General features: G+C 43.9%; 1 protein-coding gene across 1 annotated transcript in view; it reads right to left on the bottom strand.

Moving 5' to 3' along the window:
* Positions 1-19259, bottom strand: part of SRGAP3 (SLIT-ROBO Rho GTPase activating protein 3) — a 244116-nt gene extending 224857 nt beyond the window's left edge. Inside the window, exon 1 of the mRNA XM_045861921.3 lies at positions 18349-19259. Coding sequence (XP_045717877.1) covers positions 18349-18415 — 67 coding nt within the window. The 5' untranslated portion in view covers positions 18416-19259. The remainder of the gene's footprint in view (positions 1-18348) is intronic.
* Between the last annotated feature and the right edge of the window lie 475 nt (positions 19260-19734).

Here is a 19734-nt window from a genome sequence, read left to right as displayed (position 1 = left end):
ATAACAATAGCTAACATTGACTGAGTCCTTACTGAGTGCAAAGCACTGTGCAGAGGGCTTTATATGTTTTATCTCACTTAATCCTCTACATTACTTTTTGAGATAGGATTATTATCTCCCCTTTACAGATGAGGAAATTGAGGCTTAGAGAGATGAAAAGACTTGTCCAAAGTCACACAGTTAGAAAGCAGCAGAGCTGGGCTGCAAACCTCAGGCATTTCGATAGCAATAACCATGTTCCTGATTACGAAGCCTGCTGTCCTTGGTTTCCTACCATTCTCAAAGTGGATGAGCACACTCACATCTTCATCCAAATACTCGATTAAAACACGGAACAGGATAGAACCTTTTGACAGACCACTGAAGACTTCACCTAGGCTGACAACGGTCCATGCAATAATTGGCACCAGTTTGGACAATTATGAACCCATCGAATGGTGCCCTCAGGCTGAACTGGTATAGGAGAAGAGAGAAGAAATCGCAGATTTGTGACTGTATAGGAAAAGGGTCCAGAGGACCAAACCTGAGATGGGTCCCCTCTTTCCTAACTGGAGGTCTACCCCAGGGCTCTTTTTCTAGACTTGGCTCCAGTCCTCCCCCTGCCCATTCAGATGATAATTACCCAGGTCTTAGAGGTACTGGAGCCCCCAAGTTGAGCCTCAGATAATCCTTCCAGTTTTGTCAAGCAACTGGAAGTTTTCCCACTTCCAGGGGAAATAAGGGACTTTGTGGTTTACTGGCCAAGTTCTGGGGTAGAGGCCAAAAAAGGCCTTTGTCTGAGTTACCCAGAAAAGGCTTATTCCCGGGCTCTGACCAACAAAGGAAACTGGTGATCCAGGGGGCATTCCTGTTTCTTGGGAGACTTTTCTTCAGGAGTATCAGGATTTGCCTTTTCACGATCTCTTTTCATTCATCTTGCCCTCCTTGGAACCAGCCATCCTGCATTTGACAGTAATGAGGATGGAGGGATGTGGCTCTGTCTCTTTAGAAAACTGGGCAATTAAATTTTCCTTAATGAAGTTCTTTTCTTTCTCCTAGCAATATCATTTCTGTTGTGAACTTGGGTGAATTTTTTTTTTAATTCTTTTAAATAGAAGTGGAAGGCAGTGTTTCCTGGAAGAGCATCTTAGTATTTTCATAAGCCTAAACCTAACTGTGCATGTATTTTTCTAACCTTGATAGCTATTCCAGAACTTGCTTTGCATGCCTCCTGTGTGGCAGGCACTAAGCACAAGAATTCGGGAATGAATAAAACAAGGTCCCTGCACTCAATGAGCTCACAGAGAGACAGACACATAAACAACCCCACGGTAATAGCAGCATGTCCAAGGGAGGAGCTAGGCAAAAATAGAAATAATTAACATTTCTGCAGCACTCTAGAGTTTACTTTCTCACACACCACCTCATTTCATCCTCGCAGCAACTAGCCTCTAAGGTAGATAACACCCTCATTTCAGAGATGAGGAAGCAAGGATGCAAAAATAGAGATGTGCCTTGCTCAAAAGACAGATCAAAGATGGAAAATCAGGTCTTACAACTCTAAACCCCAGATTCAACGGCTCCCAATATGAACCCAATAAATTAAATTGTTGGGCTTGACTACTCCACCCCATCCCCATCTCTTAGAATTTTGACAGAACAGGGAGAAACACCTTCTACTTCCACTGGGGAATCATCCAGTAAAGTAGTATATTTCATTTCAGCCATCATTCTTACAATATATAATGAATACCACAAGAAGTTAAGCATTACTTATATATCTGTTGCAGGTGTCTGTCTGTCTTCTTTTCTTTTCCACTTTCGTTTTATAGTTCAGCTGATGTCTGAGCATCCTCCATAGCAGGAAATTTTGTCAATAAATTCCTTACTTATTGTCAACTTTGTGGGCTTTTTAGTTAGAAAAGTAATCATGCTCATTACTTTAGAAATCAATCAAAATGGAAGAATATAAGGAAAAAACGTCTCCTTTCCACCATTCCGTCACTAACATCCTGCCCTCATCCCTGACCTACATTCTTTTCCTACTCCCCAAGAGTAAACAGCATTACAAATAAGTAAGAACTATCAGACTCTTATACACACCCAAAACATAAAGACGCACATTTTTTATTTAAAAAAAAAAAAAACAGGGTTGTATTACACACACATGCACGCATGCATGCACAGGATACACATACACACTGGGGACTTGGGTTTTTTTTTTCTCATTCATGTAATCTACATAATTACTAAATGTTCCTTTGCCTTCAAGAAAAAGATACAAAGACAGTCAAATTGATGAGTTTATTACAGTTCAGGCCCAAATATTTCAAGTTCATAAAACCTGGGGCACTTAAAAAATGTAGGTTCCCAGGCCCCACCCCCCAGAGATTCTGATTCAATAGGTCTGGGATAAGCCCCAGAATCTGAGTTTGTTATCAATTCCTCCCTCATGATTCTGATGCAGGTGGCCCAGGAGCCACACTGGGAAAAACGCTGCAGTAGTCAAAGAAAGCATCATGGCCAGGACTTCCTTTCCCAGCTGCCCATGCAGGCAATTGCGCCTGTACTCATGGTTTCTTAGATGCCCCATCTTCCTCTCCTTTCCAACCGGCTGCACTTACTAAGTGCTTCAGCTGTAAGTTTAGGTTCACGGTCCAGGGCTCTGAATGCTGATGACCCTCTTAACTGGTTTAGCTAACATTTTCATTTTTCTTGGTTCCTGTGTACCAAGAAGTGTGCTGGAAATTCTGATGTGTGTTACTTCAACTAATTCTGTCTCTCTCACACACACACATACACACACACACACACACGAGTGAGGTATTATTATCCCCATTTTCCAAATAAGGAAATTGGTGAGATATTATTTCTTCTCTTTTTTGGATAAGAAAAGACTTATCCAAGGTCATTCAGCTGATAAGCCATAAGGCAAAATTCAGACCCAGGTGTGTGAGATTCCATCCAGAGCCTCATCCCCCGCCTCCTTCCACAGTCCATATTCTCCACTCAACTCCCTTCTGTGACTTTAGCATAACTTGTTCAACCAGGATGGATTTCAGCCGCTTTCAGTTGATCCCTGGCTTTAATTTCCCCTTAATAGCACTTATCCCACAATTGTATTTACCATCTTGAGTATAACTACTGCAAAGTTCCTTTTCTGGAACCATTTTTGTCTTTTATACCAGGAGTTGTATGTTTCTCTTAGAAGTACCACTTCCTGACTCCTTCAATATTTTGATGGCTTCTGACTCTTCTCTAAACAGAAAGATGGTTCTGTCTAGATCCTAAATAGCTCAGAAAATGATGGTTGGGAGATAAGCTTGGCCAATATGGTTCAACTTTATAGATCAATATCAGAAATCACCTACCCAACAACTCGGTACCACCCCCTCCTAACACTCAACATTTTTGTCATTACAAGTTAAAAATCCACCTTCCCCACAGAATTTTAAAGTCTATGAGGGCAGAAAACATAGTAGGAACTCAATAAATATTTGTTAAGCTAAATCAAAGTGAACTGGCCCACCACATTCTCAACATTTCTTCCCCACTATTCCTGATAGCACAACAATTGCATGTTTCTGGCAAAGAGCAGTGGGGCCTCTGCCATTTTTGGCACAGAGTTTTGATGGTAATATTATGCCAAGTATGAGATCTGGCAAGGCAGAGATACTCAGGGTGGGGCATAAGCAGGAGGGTCAGGCCAAGACTAAAGCCCTGTATTAGCTAAGGATCAAGGGACAAATAAACTCCAAAGACCACAACCAGGCAAAAGATCAGGAACCCAAATGGCCAGGGTAGGAGGTCAAGGAGTTATCAGTTACCAGGTGTCAGAAGCCAGGAGGTAACTGTTGTTCTGCCTCAGTTTCCTCAAGAAGATATATCTTTGGGAGATCCAAAATACTGTCTGGAGAGGCCACTGATAAAGTAAAAAGTAACGTAATAGCCAACCCTGCTTGTAAATGCCCTACCAAGATGACAGCTGGAGAGCAGCCATGTTGCTCAGCCAGTTTGCATTCTTTAATACAAACAAAATCAAAGAAGCAACACCCACTCTTTCATGTCCCTGAAGGTGGCTCAGGTGTTTCATTGGTAAGGGTCCTCTCATGTCATCTCCCTCTCTCTTTCTCTTGTTGCTTTTAAAGCACCCTAAGCTATGGAAGGTGCCCCTACAGAGCCGTCCCCTCCCACTGTGCTCCGATCTCTGAGTGACAGCTCTACCTACCTACAGGAATCCAGGCCTTTCTGTCTGACAAAGAGTTGGGAAACATACTAATCTAAAATAAACTATATTCCGAAATACCCGCACCAACTATCAGAAGCAAGAGGAAAGCAGGTTATCACTGTTGGAAGCAGACCAGCAATCAGGAATCCCAAAAGTACTACAGGTGACCAGGGATGCTGGCAGAGAACAACAGGGAAAGGTGGACCAAAGGAAAGGTACCAGCAGGGAAGGGCAACCCACTGCTGAGGCTAAATTCTTTGTCCTAGACAACACTCTCCTTTTAATACTTCCTGCCAAAGGTAGGAACCGCTGCTTGGGTACCAACAGGGAAGTGAGACAACAGGGGACCAGAAAGGGGGAAAATTTCAGTTATGAGTGGCTAGGACAGATGTGGAGGGCAGTTCTTGATAAGTCAACTCAGTTCCCCTCAATTTTACACAAATCCAGTGGGACAGAAGTGGCAACACAAGCCAACCACCACAGTAGGATGGTTTCCAACAAACCAATCCCCTGTTCTAAAGGACCATCAAAACACGTGGAAGGTCATGCTTATTGATTAACGTTCTTACTTGACAAAGTCTGTGTATTTTTAGGCCATACTCTATCCATTTTAAGCTCTAGGCCTATGACACTCTGCCTATCAGCTTTATTTTTATAACTTTTCATTAAAGATCTGTGGTCCCATTTTTTTATCATATATATATATATATGAATAAAACAGATTTGTAGATAGAGATATAAAGTCTGAAAGGTAATAATACATGGACTATTTATAGTGGTGGCTCAGGTAGTGGCTTCTAGATTCTTTTTTTTTATTTTTTTTTTATTTTTCTGTATTTTAGAAACTTTTAAAATAACAAGCATGTATATATCCATAATCAGAAAAAAAAAATGTAATAAAAAAAAATAAGAACCTCATCCTCCATCTCCAAGGTCAAAGACTAATAGGATCCAATGGTTAGAAAGGAACTTCATTCCATCTACTCTGGACTTCAGCCATACCAAACTTCTCACCATTTCCCAAGTACCTAGGCCCTTCCATAACCCCTATGCCTTTGTACATGCTATTCTCTCTTCATGACATGCCTTTGTCACCAGCTGAGCTTCTATCCATCCTTCAAAACCCTACTCAAAATTCCTTTCTTCTGTAAGAACTTCTCCAGCTCTCCCAGGCAAAGCTGTCACTTTCACTCTCAGTTCCCAAAGTGTGTGTGGTTCCAGCACTATCCCAGTACTTATTATACTTATTATAATCAATTAATCTATTTTTGTAACTATCTTTCCTAGAAAACTATGAGTCCATCAAGACAGGGATGGGGACTATATTTTACCCATTTTTGTGTCCCCATATCAGACACACACTAGGAACACAATTAACAGAAAATATTGGATTCCCTGCAGTATCCCTGCAAGTGGCCCCCTGGTCCCTCTAATGAGTTGGACAGCCCTGCCTAGATACAATTGTCTGTTCTTTGTATTCTTCATCTTCCTGAATTACCTTTCCTTCAGGGCTTGGGGAAAGCCTAGATCTGCTTCACTATGTTCCTCTGAACTGCAATTCCCAATAAAATCCCATGTACCCTGAAGCAGAACATCTATACACGCTTGTGCACAAAGTCCATCAAAAGGAAATGTACATTCATTCATTCATTCAACAAATACTTTGATCACCTATTATAGACCAAGGGCTGTTCCAAGTGCTAACAAAACACAAATGGGCAAGGGAAACAAAAGTCTTATTCTTAGAGACTTTCAATTCTGGTAAAGAGAAGAAATAAACAAAGAAGGGAAAATATCATATAGCCATAAGTGTTCTGCTGAGAATTCAAGTCAGCTAATCCACTAGTTACTTCATGGCTATTTAAGGTTGAGTAGTCAGGAAGTGACATGAGAGCTGAAAGCTGAATACCAAGAAGGAGCCAGCCATGTGACAATCCAGGGGAAAAGGATTCTAGAGAGAGGGAAAAGCTATGTGCAAAGGCCTGAAGTGGGTTACAAGCTTGGATTGTGGAGAGGTAAGGAGGCCAAGGTGGGCAGAACATGGCTTTGTAAGCCTAGCCAGGGGTTTGGATTCAACTTTTTTTTTAATATTTTATTTGTTGGGGCACCTGGGTGGCTCAGTCAGTTAAGCATCTGCCTTCGGCTCAGGTCATGATCCCAGGGTCCCTGTGTTTGGCTCCCTGCTCAGCGGGGAGCCTGCTTTTCCCTCTCCCACTCCCCCCTGCTTGTGCTGTCTCTCCCTCTCTCTCTGTCTCTCTCTCTCTGTGTTAATAAATAAAATCTTTTTTGGGCACCTGGGTGGCTCAGTTGGTTGGGCGACTGCCTTCGGCTCAGGTCATGATCCTGGAGTCCCGGGGTCGAGTCCCGCATCGGGCTCCCTGCTCGGCGGGGAGTCTGCTTCTCCCTCTGACCCTCCCCCCTCTCATACTCTTTCTCTCTGTCTCATTCTCTTTCTCAAATAAATAAATAAAATCTTAAAAAAAAAAAAATCTTTTTTAAAAAAAAGTTGGGGGAGGAGCAAGGGGAGAAGGAGAGAGAGAACCCCAAGCACAGTCCATGCTGAGCATGAGGCCAATGCAGGGGCCCAACACCGGGCTGGATTCCAGGACCCTGAGATCATGACCCAAATGGAAATCAAGAGTCAAGACACTTAACTAACTGAGCCACCGAGGCGCCCCTCGATTTGACTCTTATGCAATGAGATGCTACTGGACGGTTTGGACCCAGGGAGTAACATGGTTAGATTTAAATTGTGTACGGATTACTGCTGGCTGCTGTGCAAAGAACAGGCCATGAGAATAAAAGAAGAATCAGGGAGACCAGTTAGGTCAGTGGCTTTCAACTAGGGCCTCTTTTGCCCCCTCAGGGAACATTTGGCAATGTCTGGAGACATTTTTGGTTGTCACAGCTTGGGGAGGGAGAGGGGTGCTACAGGAGTCTAGTGGGTAGAGGCCAGGGCTCTAACAACCCACCAAAAACTGGTCCAACTCCAAATGTCAGTAGTGTGGAGGTTGAGAAACCCTGAGTTAGAAGGATGTTGCCATGATCCCAGCAAGAGGTGACAGTGGTCTGGGTCAGGATGGTACAAGTGGAAAAGAAAAGAAATTCACTACAATTAATATCTTGAAATATTGAAGGTTTTTCATCCATATTTCCTTAAGAGCTTCTGGACCAGATTCAGGCAAGAAGGGCTTTCTATGTTTGTTGCCTCTGGGGTAATACAGAGAAAGAGTCAATTCTTGGCTTTTGACTTTCAAAAGCCTAGCCCTCAGGGAGAATAGAAAGAATGTGGATTATGTACAGCAGCTTTGAGGGAATGTCTGATGACAAAGAGCCAGGATACCACCTCTAATCTACACATGGATAAAGATTTCCAGGAGTCAGTAAAGTGTATGTAGATTTTATGGATCTATAGGAAAACAGCCTGTACCCTGCCTCACCCCAAACAAGCCCAGGGAAAGAGGGTGACAGGGGAACCCCCATAGAGATTTGTAGAACAGAGGAGTTGGGCTGCTTCCCCAGCCAGAGAGCTCTAGGGAGGCACTGGAGAAGCAAGGACAGGGTATGGCAAGACAGGCCGGAGACAAATGTCCAGAGTTCTTCACAAGCCAGCATGGTACGTGAGCACCAGGATGATTCCTGGTGCCTGCAAACAGCACGGAAGGACTGAAGAGAGGGACACAGGAAGGAGTCTCGAGATTGGGAACAAAGAAGGATGGATCACTGGCATGGACAGACCACCAAAGGCCCGAAGAGAAGGAGGCTATTTCATTTGCCAAAATAAATTGATGATAAAGCACAACAGATGTCCCTTGGCACAACCTTCGTCTCCCGGACCTTGGGGCACAGCATGGAAGGAAACAGGAGAGACCTCAAATTGACTTATATTTATTTCTGCCACCCCCAGCAGAAGAGAGATGAGAAATGGAAATCAAGCTACAGAAACATAAAGAAAAACACATTTCTCATACACCTGGATTTGTGGCTGATCTCTGTTCACTCTGAGGTGCACGGGCTGTGGGCTTCCATGCGTTCCTCAGCACACCTGTCACCTGGCATCGACTGTACAATCCCGGGGGCAGTGCTGGGGTCCACTCAAGGCACCTTGAACGCAGCCTGCAGTTGAGGGCATCCCCTACTGTCACCCATAGAAGGGCACACGCCACGCATATTGATCAGGGGCAAGCTGTCGCCAAATTACCATTTAAATCGATGGTTGAGTGCTCTGTAATTGGAGATGTCAAAACCCACATTTTCTAAGTGACCTCAAAACACCACATCAATATCACTTAGCTGGGCTGGATACGCATTTGTTTTACCTCTTCCCCTCTTCAAACTGCCCTCTGAGAAAAGTATAAAAATTAGGGAACTGGGCAAAAGGCAAAAAAGAGAAAGAATCGGGATAATCCACAAATTGTATAGTCTGATACTTTCCAAAATGTAATCTCGGGAATACAGTCAGGAATAGTTTGTTGTTTTTGTTGTTGTTGTTGTTGCTGTTGTTTAATATTTTATTTATTTACTTGAGAGAGAGAGCGAGAAACAGCATAAGTGGGTGGGGGGGAGCGCAGAGGGAGAGGGAAAAGCAGACTCCCCGCTGAGTAGGGAGCCCCGACACAGGGCTCCAATCCCTGAGCCAAAGGCAGACACTTAACTGACTGAGCCACCCAGGCGCCCCTCAGGAATAAAGTTGTGTGAGATATTCCATGAAAAATGTCTACGAGACTGAACAAGTTTGAGAAAAGTCCATGGCCCCTTTTTGGCACTTCATACTTAACACATTTAAGGTTCCCAGAAGTCCTGTGGGAAACAAACCTATTTAACTCAGTTTATGTTAGAACTTCCAAGACTCATTTGACCACAGAACTGTTTTTTCCAGCTAAAGCCTCTTTACATCCAGTTTCATGGAATACACCTCAGGGAACACTACTCCAAACATAAATTGGCCTAATGATTAAACAAATGAAGAGAAAAGAGCCAAAATCCCACTCCTGGCCAGCCAAGATATTTTATAAACACCAACAAGCCATCAGGAATGAATCATTTACAAGTGAAATCAAGCCCAGGACACCACTTGCTGGGTCCTGTATTAGGCCAGAGGTTCTGAAACTCAGCATCTTGAAGAAGTCAACCCCCATCCCTTCCCGGAAAAGACCCAATTTCTGACCCAGCCTAACCTCCCCGCCCTCCCATCCTTCCCTATTATATCCTTGCCTCGTCCTGTTCTCCAAGGTACCACTCAGCTCCGCCTCCCAGGCAATCACCACCACCTGGGCTTGCACCACCCACCAGAGCAATTCAACTCCATACATTTATGGATCACCAACTAGAGGCCAGGCACGAGCCTACAGCAATGGGCCTAACAGAGAGAGCTTTCCCCCTCCTGGAACTATGATCTACAAGTGTCTGCAAGCCAGAACCCTTCTCTGAACATCAGTTTCCACATCTAGAGGGTTAGAAGTGGGAGAACTAGACTAGAAGACCACTCAGGTTTCTGGTTCTATATTTCCAGGTTGACAGAGGCAGATATGGCAGCCTCAGTCAAGTCTACAGGAGTATCTCCAGTGGGCACTTTGCCAAAGGTGACTCCATTGGGGGGGGGCGGGGTGAAGGTATCTGACACAGCTAGGTGGCATCCAGTGAGCACTAGGAAAAGTCAGATTAGAAGGGGAGCTGAAGTTTTAGGAAGGGTAGGAAGTCAAAGATTAAGACCCATCCCAGACTGGCCCCCCAGTAAAGGAACCCCTAGGTTTCAGAGCCACATTGCCTTGGCATGCTTCTTGCCTCCCTTTACAACTGGAAGTCAGGAAGGCTTCATTTAAATCCTAGCTCTGCCCCTGTTTGCTATGCGATCTGATGTAACTTTATTTCTCTGAACCTTAGAGCTTTTAACCTATAAAATGGGAATAATAATGACTACCTCAGAGAATTACTGAGAACACAAAATGAGATACTGCTATATATGACTGAGACCTAGAGATAAATAAAAATTAATGATCTCCCACCACTAAAGAAAGTTATATAACCCGAAGCACAGCTTGTAACCATCATTGATGAATGAGTGAGTAAGTGAAGGAACGAATGATTAAGAGAGGTTTCTAGAAAGGAAAGGTTGTCTCTAAAAAACTCTGGTGAAGGTCGCCTGGGTGGCTCAGATGGTTAAGCGTCTGCTTTCGGCTCAGGTCATGATCCCAGGGTCCTGGGATCGAGTCCCACATCGGGCTCCCTGCTCCTTGGGAGCCTGCTTCTCCCTCTGTCTCTCTCTCTGTCTCTCATGAATAAATAAATAAAATCTTTAAAAAATAAAAAAATTTAAAAAAATAAAAAATAAAATAAAATAAAAACTCTGGTGGTGAAAACTCCAAAAACAGCCAATACCAGACCCCCAGATCCATTGATTTCCCCAAACTGGAAAGAGCCTGGAATGCACACTCCACCATGATCACGGCAAACATCACCTCATCAAACATCACCTTGGCTTTCAACACATCAGCCTTCACCAAATCTCCACTATCAGGGACAAACAAGGAACTTCAGCAAACTATGGAGAATATTTCCTTTCTCAGTAAAACCCCTACTTTCAATGGAACAGAAAATATAGCTGCTGTCATAGGTTGAGTGTTTGTGTCTCCCCCTCCAGATTCATATGTTGAAGCCCTAACCCCCAGTGCGATCGTATTTGGAGGTGGATGAGGCTTTGGGGAGATAATTAGGTTTAGTTGAAGGTCATGAGGGTGGGGCCCTCATAATGGGATTGGTGCCCTTATATGAAGAAGAAGATAGCTCTCTGTCTTTCTCCACACACTGAGCAAAGGCCATGTGAGCATACAGAGAAAGGACAGCCATCTACAACACCAGGAACCAAATGTGTTAGTACCTTGATCTTGGACTTCCAGCCTCCAGAACTGTGAGAAATAAATGTCTATTGTTTAAGCCACCCCGTTCACGGTACTTTGTTATGGCAGACTAAGACACATGTCAAAGAGAATAACTATGTTAGCTAAAAGTTGTAAGAGTAAAACTTCTTATTAGTAACTTACCAGCCACTCTCTCAACCTATCTTGTGCCAACCACATTCTGGAAACAAAATGACCATGAGCATTTCTGTCCTCAAGAGTTCATGGCCAAAGGACTAATCACAAGATTGTAATAAAGGATAATAAGGCTCAGAATGTGGGGGGCAGATGTGAGGCAGAACCACTAATTCTGCCTAGGAGAGTTATTAGGAAGGCATCACGGAAGAAGGTATCATTTGGGCAGACACTGAAGGATGGTCAGGAATTGGCCAGACAAAGAAAGTGTGAGAAGAGGGGGACATTTTAAAGAGAACAAAGGCACAAATGTGGAAAGATCTGGAGGTGGAAAGGGGTATGGAGGACTCAGAGACAAGGATTGGTTTCATGTGGTTGTAAAAGCACAGGCCTATTATAGAGAAAACAACTGAAGATAAAACAGGAGAACTGGCTGAGGCTCCATCACCAAGACCTTTTATGGACTTCAACTTGTAGGCCAGAAGTTGCAAAGTGGTGGGCTATGGGCTGAAGATATCCTACTGATGGGTTTGTCCAGGCAGCATAGTGTTTCTTAAAAATCTGAGCTATTTGAAAATCAGGAGCTTTTCATCACGGCCTTGGATTTGGCAAAAGAGTCCTAGATATGACATGAAAGCATGAGAATAAATAGATAATCTAAACTTCATAAAAATTAAATACTTTTGTGCTTCAAAGGGCACCATCAAAAAAGGGAAAGGATAACCCACAGAATGGGGGGAAATACTTGCAAATTATATATCTGCTAAGGGACTTGTATCCAGAATAAAGAACCCTCAGAGTGCAAAAAAAGGAACCCTTGTGCACCGTTGCTGGGAATGTAAATTGGTGCAGCCACTGTGGAACACAGTATGTTGGTTCCTCAAAAAATTAAAATAGAAATACCCTATGATCCAGTAATTCCACTGCTGGGTGTTTACCCAAAGAAAACAAAAACACAAATCTGAAAAGATATATGCACCCCTATGTTTACTGCAGCAGTATTTACAATAGCTAAGATATGGAAGCAACCTAAATGTCCACGGATGGATAGATGAATGGATAAAGAAGATGTGGCATATATATACAATGGAACATTATTCAGCCATCAAAAAGAATGAGGTCTTGCCATTTGTAACAACATGGATAGACTTAGAGGATATTATGCCAAGTGAAGTAAGTCAGACAGAGAAAAACAAATACCATGTGATCTAACGTATGTGTGGAACCTAAAAAACAAAACAAATGAATAAACAAAAAGCAGAAACAGACAGGATGCCTGGGTGGCTCAGTCAGTTAAGCGGCTGCCTTCGCCCCGGGTCATGATCCCAGGGTCCTGGGATCGAGTCCCACATCGGGCTCCTTGTTCAGCGGGGAGCCTCCTTCTCCCTCTCTCTCCCTCTGCTTGTGCTCTGTCAAATAAATAAAATCTTTAAAAACAAAAACAAAAACAAAAACAGAAACAGACCCATAAGTACAGAGAACAAACTGGTGGTTGTCAAAGGGAGGGAGTAGGGGGATGGGTAAAATGGGTGAAGAGAAGTGGGAAGTACAGGCTTCCAGTTATGGAATGAATAAATCACAGAGATGAAAGGCACAGCCTAAGGAATATAGTCAGCGGTATTGTAATAGTGTTGTATGGTGACAGATGGTAGCTACACTTGTGAGCTTAGCATAGCCTAATATACAGAGTTGGATCACTACATTGTACACCTGAAACTAATGTAACATTGTATGTCAACTATCCTCCAATTTGTTTTTTTTAAGATTTTATTTATTTATTGAGAGAGAGAGAGAGCACACGCAGGAGCAGGGAGAGGGGCAGAGGGAGAGAGAGAATCTGAAGCAGACTCCACGCTGAGCACCAAGCCCCACGCAGGGCTTGATCTCACGACCCTGAGATCATGACCTGAGCCGAAATCAAGCATCAGAAGCTTAACTGACTGAGCCACCCAGGTGCCCCATCCTTTAATTTAAAAAAGAACTCTTACAGCTCAAAAATAAAAAAGACAACCCAATGTCTTAATGTTTTTAATTTAAAATTTTTAAAAATTTAGAAATTAAAAATAAAAATCAAGACATTTTGTTTTAAAATCCAGATGCCCTTGAAACACTGAAAGAACTGACCACTCTGGGCTCATACCCTGCCTGGCAGTGAAGACTGGAGCCGAGCAGCAGCTGACTCCTCTAGGTGAGCTCACTAATCAGCCACAGTCCCTACTACTCCCCAGTGTCTCCCCAACCCAGCGTCCTTTCCTTCTTGGAGCCTGCTGAGAGTAGTGAGGGTTCCTAAGGAGCTCATCCACTCATTCAATGGCATAATCTCTTTCAGACTAAACTCATTCTGGTGTTCAGCTAGAAGTTTTTGTGTTCTGAGTTTTTTTGTTTTTTTTTTTTAAAGATTTTATTCATTTATTTGAGACAGAGAGAATGAGAGACAGAGAGCATGAGAGGGAGGAGGGTCAGAGGGAGAAGCAGACTCCCCGCCGAGCAGGGAGCCCGATGCGGGACTCGATCCCGGGACTCCAGGATCATGACCTGAGCCGAAGGCAGTCGCTTAACCAACTGAGCCACCCAGGCGCCCGTGTTCTGAGTTTTTTAAATTTCCTTCACTGATTTTATCACCATATTTCAAGAAAAATCTTAGAAAACCAAGAATATATCATATACTCTGCATCTCTCACAACCCCCAGCACCAACACTAAGAACAAAGTAGAAAATCAATGTTTATTGAATGAATATATAAATGAATGAGTAAAGAAATACTTCTCTGTGATCGTCTTCAAAAATCTGCTCTTCTTCCCCCAAATTCTAGACTTTTGCTCTTAAGAAGATGACCTAAAGTGACTATGGATGCATAATAAAAAAACAAAACACTAAAGTCAATCACAGTGTTTCTATTTCAATTTTCTATTAGGTTGAAATGGAAATGGGAACTCTGAATAAAAGCAGAACAGATCATCATGTCTGACAGCAAGATGAATTAGAGCCAGGATACTAGGAACTCTGGCAAATAAGATTACCAAACACTATCAGTGATCTTTGAGGGAATTGTGAAAAAATAGGATAGATGCCAAAACTCTGGAGATGGGCAAATGTTATTCTGATTTTCAAAAGGGGGAAGAAGTTATAGCTTGCCATTTCCAGGCTAGAGAAATGTGATGTCACTCTCAAGGAAAGTTCTTGAACAGATTCATAAAGGGACACTTGTAAGCACTTCAGACAGCAAGCAGAGTCCTGGAGCCAGCACAGGGTCACCAAAAACAAGTCCTATTAAATTCATTTCATTTTCTTTTCTCTGACAAAACTCCTAGCCTAGTGGATTGGAAAAATACAGCAGATATAAAAGATATGGTACAAAGAGGAGGCGGGCAGTGAAAGGGCTAATTCAACCTTTGGGCTATATAAGTAGAAGCATTACATGCAGCATAAAGGAGGTGATAGTTGTTTTCTTTCTCTGACCACATCCAGAGACCTTCATCTAGAACTTCCTACCACTCTTGAAGAAGGTTTTTGATAGTATGATCTTTTGAAGGTCCATTTGGCAAAACATCTTTCTTTTTAAGATTTTATTTTTAAGTAATCTTCACACCCAGTATGGGGCTTGAACTCATAACCCCAAGATCAAGAGTCACAAAACTTTTTTAAACTTTTTTAAGTAATCCCTACACTGAACTTGGGACTCAAACTCATGACCCCCAAGATCAAGAGTCACAAGCTCTACCAATGGAGTCAGCCAGGTGTACCTTGGAAAAACATCTTTAATAGCATAAAGCTTTCATCTAGATTTCTGGCATCTCTTGAGAAATTGAAAGATCTAGTTAGGCCTACATTCCTAAATGGCAACAACAGGCTGAACCCAAGTAGTGACTTTCCATTTGGACAGGACACGTGCTCTCAAGCCTACCATAATCACCACCACTCTTTCTTCTATTGCCCTCAATGAAGTGGTGATCAACTACCACAAATCATCTTACTCAGCCACCTTCACTCATTTTTTCTATCTGCCAAGCAACCAAAGGCACTAGAGTTTGCATCCCAGTATATAGTAAATCCAAAGGAGAGAGAAGATGATTAAGCTGCAGATAAGCACCTTACATGAGCAAATGAGGATAATCATAGTGCAGGGGCTACGATCAGAGTCTCCAAACATCCAACGGGCAGTCATGGGGACGAAGCAGCATCTGTCTTGTTCTATGAAGTCCCAAGGGGAAGATAATATAGAAGCAATAGGTGGACATAAACAACACAACAGCCGGAGCTATCCATAGGTAGAATATGTAGACTTGGGAAGTGATGAGTTCCCCATCACTGGAAATGTAAAAGCACGTGGTATACTACTATGTTGCAAATATATAATCAAAGGGATTCAAGTATTTGACGAGGCAAGAGAAGGCATGGATCTGAGATTTTTTACAACAGGAGAAAAGAAACAGTTTTAAAAATTCTTAGGTCAATAAATTCTTCAAAAAGAGATAAAAGAGAATAAGTCAACAAAGAACTCAGTGTCATTTTTAAAAAACCAAAAATTCTCCTCACTCGACTCACAGAGGACAAAATCTACCTAAGTGAAGTGTTTGCACCAAATTGGCCATATGATACCCTGGGAGAAAGGAAATTGGCATCAGGCGTTATTTTTGGTGATTGGTCAAACATTCTTCAGAGACAAACAACAAAGGCAAGGGATAAAAGTAGGAGGGTAAACAATGGAACACGATCAAGAGGCAGCCAGTCCCCACCACAAAACCGCCATCTGCTACTAACATCAATCCTTCACGGGGCAGCTTCAGGCAAACAATGTATTGGGAAAGATGACCGGCTGCCTTCACATTCCCAGCCTTGTGACCTTGGGCAAGTCATTCCACACGATGAGGCCTCAGTTTCCTCATCTCCAAAACTGAGCTCATACGAACCCTTTCTGTAACATTGTGTAGGCCACGAGGAGTGATGTTTGGGAGTGAGCCAGAGAAACTGTAGAGCCCTGTATGGACATCAGTAATTATGATGATGATTAACAGAATTTTGAGAGAAAAGATTCCAGACGGTTTTGGGCACATCAACATCCTGATCTAAGTCGTGTGGGTGTCAATTCCAAAGGAATAAAATTCAATTCCTTTAACCAGAATGTAGAGACCTTTAGAGTCTGGGAGAGACAAGATCATCTGGACAAATTTCCTGCTGAAATGCGTTACCTTGGGCTTGCTGAGTAGTTGTTAAAATAAAGGTGAAAGGTAAAAAGTAAAAGAATCAGCCAGAGCAATAAATGCTTAATTGATCCTCAAGCAAAGTTCATGGGCCCAGTGGTAGCAATCCAAAAATGAGACAAGCGTGCTCCCTACCACGACAATGCTAATAAAAACCCCAAATTGTCCAAAACTCAACATCCCCTTCTCTATTGTGCCATTTTTCTTGGGAACCGCAGTTAAAAAGAACAATAATAATCAGCTACACTCGTCTTATAAAACATAAACTCCCTAAAAAGTGTGTATGCAAAGACCGAACCTGGGCTTTTGTATTGGAGCAGTCGGGTGAATTCAAATCTCTGACCAATAAAGGACTTGCTTCTAAATCCTCAGCAAGGTTGAAACATCGTAAGGCACTGTTTTCCATACGAACTGAAAACTGGAGAAGGGTTTTCTGCTTATTTCTGCCCTGGGGTCGACCCAGAGGTGATTAGCATGCCGGGTCTGACCAGAACTAAAAGGCACAAGACGGTTGGCGAGACTGGAAAAAAAAAACAAAGCTCTCCCCTGATGGCTGCTCCCCTCCCAAAGGTTCCCAAGCATCTGAAGCGTGTGCAGCAGCTGTGGATGCCGGCCTCCCGGTGCTCCTGGGGAGGCAACCCGACTTCCTGGGTCACCGAGTCTGGAGCTGCGGCAGCACCTAAAAGCAGGTGTGGCAGCCTCACGTCACCTGGGCCCCAAATAACCAACTTGCTCTAATAGTCCACCCAGAACCTCAAGGGCAGGCCTCGGTATCCCCTGAAGACGTATTTTGTCTTCAGTCTTTCCATGGAAGACCACAACACAGCCTGTGTCGCAGCAAGGAGATCCAGGACCAGAAAGAAACCAGACACTAAGAGGCACAGGCCCAGCTTTCCTCAGGGTACATCCTCAGAGAAAGAGTGAGCATGGTGCTTTTAGGTTTTCCTCACCAAAGCTGAGCCTAAAACTCACGAAGGTGGGAGAACCCCAGTCTGGCATGAATGAGGATCCCGCCTGCATTTGTCTATGCCATTGTGTCCAGTGTCCTATTTCGCCTTGCTAGGGAGGACTTAGGGAGCAGCTTCAGAGAGGAGTGTGCCCCCCGCGCAGCAAAGCTGGACCAAGCAGCCAGAGGTCATCTCACCCTGCTGGCAGGCGTCCTCGGGCACTACGGCAGCCAGGCAGCTCCGACCAGCCGAAAGGGCACACTGAGCTGTTGGCTTTGAATGAAGGCTGGTGCCCCTACATGCTAGCAAGCAGCCGGATGGTGATTGGGGCTGCACACTGTGAGAGAATACATTTTCTGCACCGAGCTCCCTCTTTATGCTTAAATGCCTGCATTAGTTCGGATCAATATGCCCTGTAACAGTTCATCCATGGCAACCCAGGCCAGCCAAGAGACAGTGACAAAGAATGGCAGCCCAGGGATGCTGCTTCCCTGTGCATATGCATGTGAATTCCAGCCCAGAGAAAGGGGAAAGGGAGAGCAACAAAAAAAAAACCAAAAAGAGGCAAAAAAAAGAAAAGCAGATGGTAAAAAATCATATGAAGGGGCTTTCGGCATGGGATGGGGGGAGGAGGTGGTGACTGTCAAAATGGCCTTAGAGTGACATGTCACCACCAAGATGATGGAGTATCCGCGACACTCCTAAAGCCGGGCGTCGGATCCTCCTCACACACCTGCAATGCAGTGATTGCTGCCCATTCTATAATCCATACTCCCAGCGCCGGCGCTCTCTGCAGTTGAAACCAGTCTGGACTTGTGCGGCTGCCACTGGTCCCACTCACAATAAGATTATTGATGCATAACAACATTTCGTGATGGCAGGGAGGAAAAGGGTAAAAGAAAGCCAAAGCAAGAGAAAAAGGAAAGGGGAGGGGAAGCATGACTCCCCAGCCCGCATCTCACCTTTTATTTGGGCTTCATATTCGGCAATGATCTCTTTGTCTTTCTTGAACTTAGTTTGAGATGACATCTTCCAACGTGGCCAAAGGCACTGACAAGCTGTTTGATTTATTTCTCTTTTTCTTCCCAAGTCCTCTCTCAAGCCCTGGTAATCACACGGTCCTAGTCGATTTCACAGGTTTAGGGACTAATCTCTTTTACTTGGCTGCAGAGCCAGGAGGGGGAAAAATCCCTCTCGATCCGGGAGGAAAATTCTCTTTACTCGCCGAAAAAAATGTCTCTAGTAGCTTGGTCTGGTCAGCTCTTCTTGCAAAAGAAGAACTACCACCCTAGAAGCACAGTAACCTGCCCCAGATTTTCAAGATTTTTCTTCCACAGAAATAATAACCGAGAGCGATCATACACACATGCACGCAAACACACTCACGCGTGCACTCACACACTCATCCGGACACACACACAGTCGTGATGCACACACACACATACACACACGTTCACTCACTCACACCGGCTCACCCACCCACCCACACCCACACACACACACACACATTCACGAGAGGTGCGGCGCCTCCTTGGTCGGGCAGTCAGTCCCCGGCTGGCTTTCAAAAGCTCTGCTAAGGAGATGGTCAGGTTGCCAAAGGACCGGTCATCTCGCATCCTCCCTCCCTTCGGCGCCTCTGGTCTGATGTACAGTGAGGATCAAACCCAGGAGAGCGAGATGGAAGTTCTCCTGCTACAAGGCTTAAGCTTCGGGTGAACCAAGGCTGAACTGCTCGCCCTGCAGGGCTGGCTGAGTGCTCCCCCACCCACCTCGTCACCAAGCTCCACCTCCCGGATTTTATAACAACTGACACATTGTAGCCTACAGGAGAGCAGAACTCACTGCAAGCAAAAAGGGGAAGAAATGCTCACAAAAGGGAAGGCAGCAGGAAAAAGAATCCGGTGGGAAAGGCCTGAGAGGCCCCTGCAAACTCCATTAGCAGTCGGGTTAGGAATTTTTCTTCCAAAAACTCCAAAAGGTTCACCTTTTCTTTGCACCTTGCAATTTAATTTAATTTCTCAAAGCAACAGCTATGTGACAGTTTGTTACTCTGTAGGGATTGTCTAGCAGAGGAGAGAGGCTGACCCATGTAGGCAAATTCATTAATATTTGTTGAGCAATTGCAGGCTGGCAGGGACAATGCCAGGCATTTCAGACATGCAGCTTTGCAAAGCTGTTGAGAGCAGGCATGCTGAAAACACCCAGCTGCCTCAGTGTCTCTTGGAGCTTTCGGCAAATCAGTAACTCATTGCACCTCAGTTTCCTCACCAGTAAAATGGGCTCTCTTTAAGGGCTTTTTAATTCATTCTTTCAACAAATATTTATTGAAAGCTTACTATAGATCAGGC

The sequence above is a fragment of the Mirounga angustirostris genome, unplaced genomic scaffold (genome assembly GCF_029215605.1).
Source record: "Mirounga angustirostris isolate CCGP_5_RB_7025 unplaced genomic scaffold, mMirAng1.0.hap1 SCAF_1, whole genome shotgun sequence".
Taxonomy (NCBI): domain Eukaryota; kingdom Metazoa; phylum Chordata; class Mammalia; order Carnivora; family Phocidae; genus Mirounga; species Mirounga angustirostris.
The sequence above is the reverse complement of the archived record's forward strand: the minus strand, read 5'-3'. Positions and strand labels throughout refer to the sequence as shown.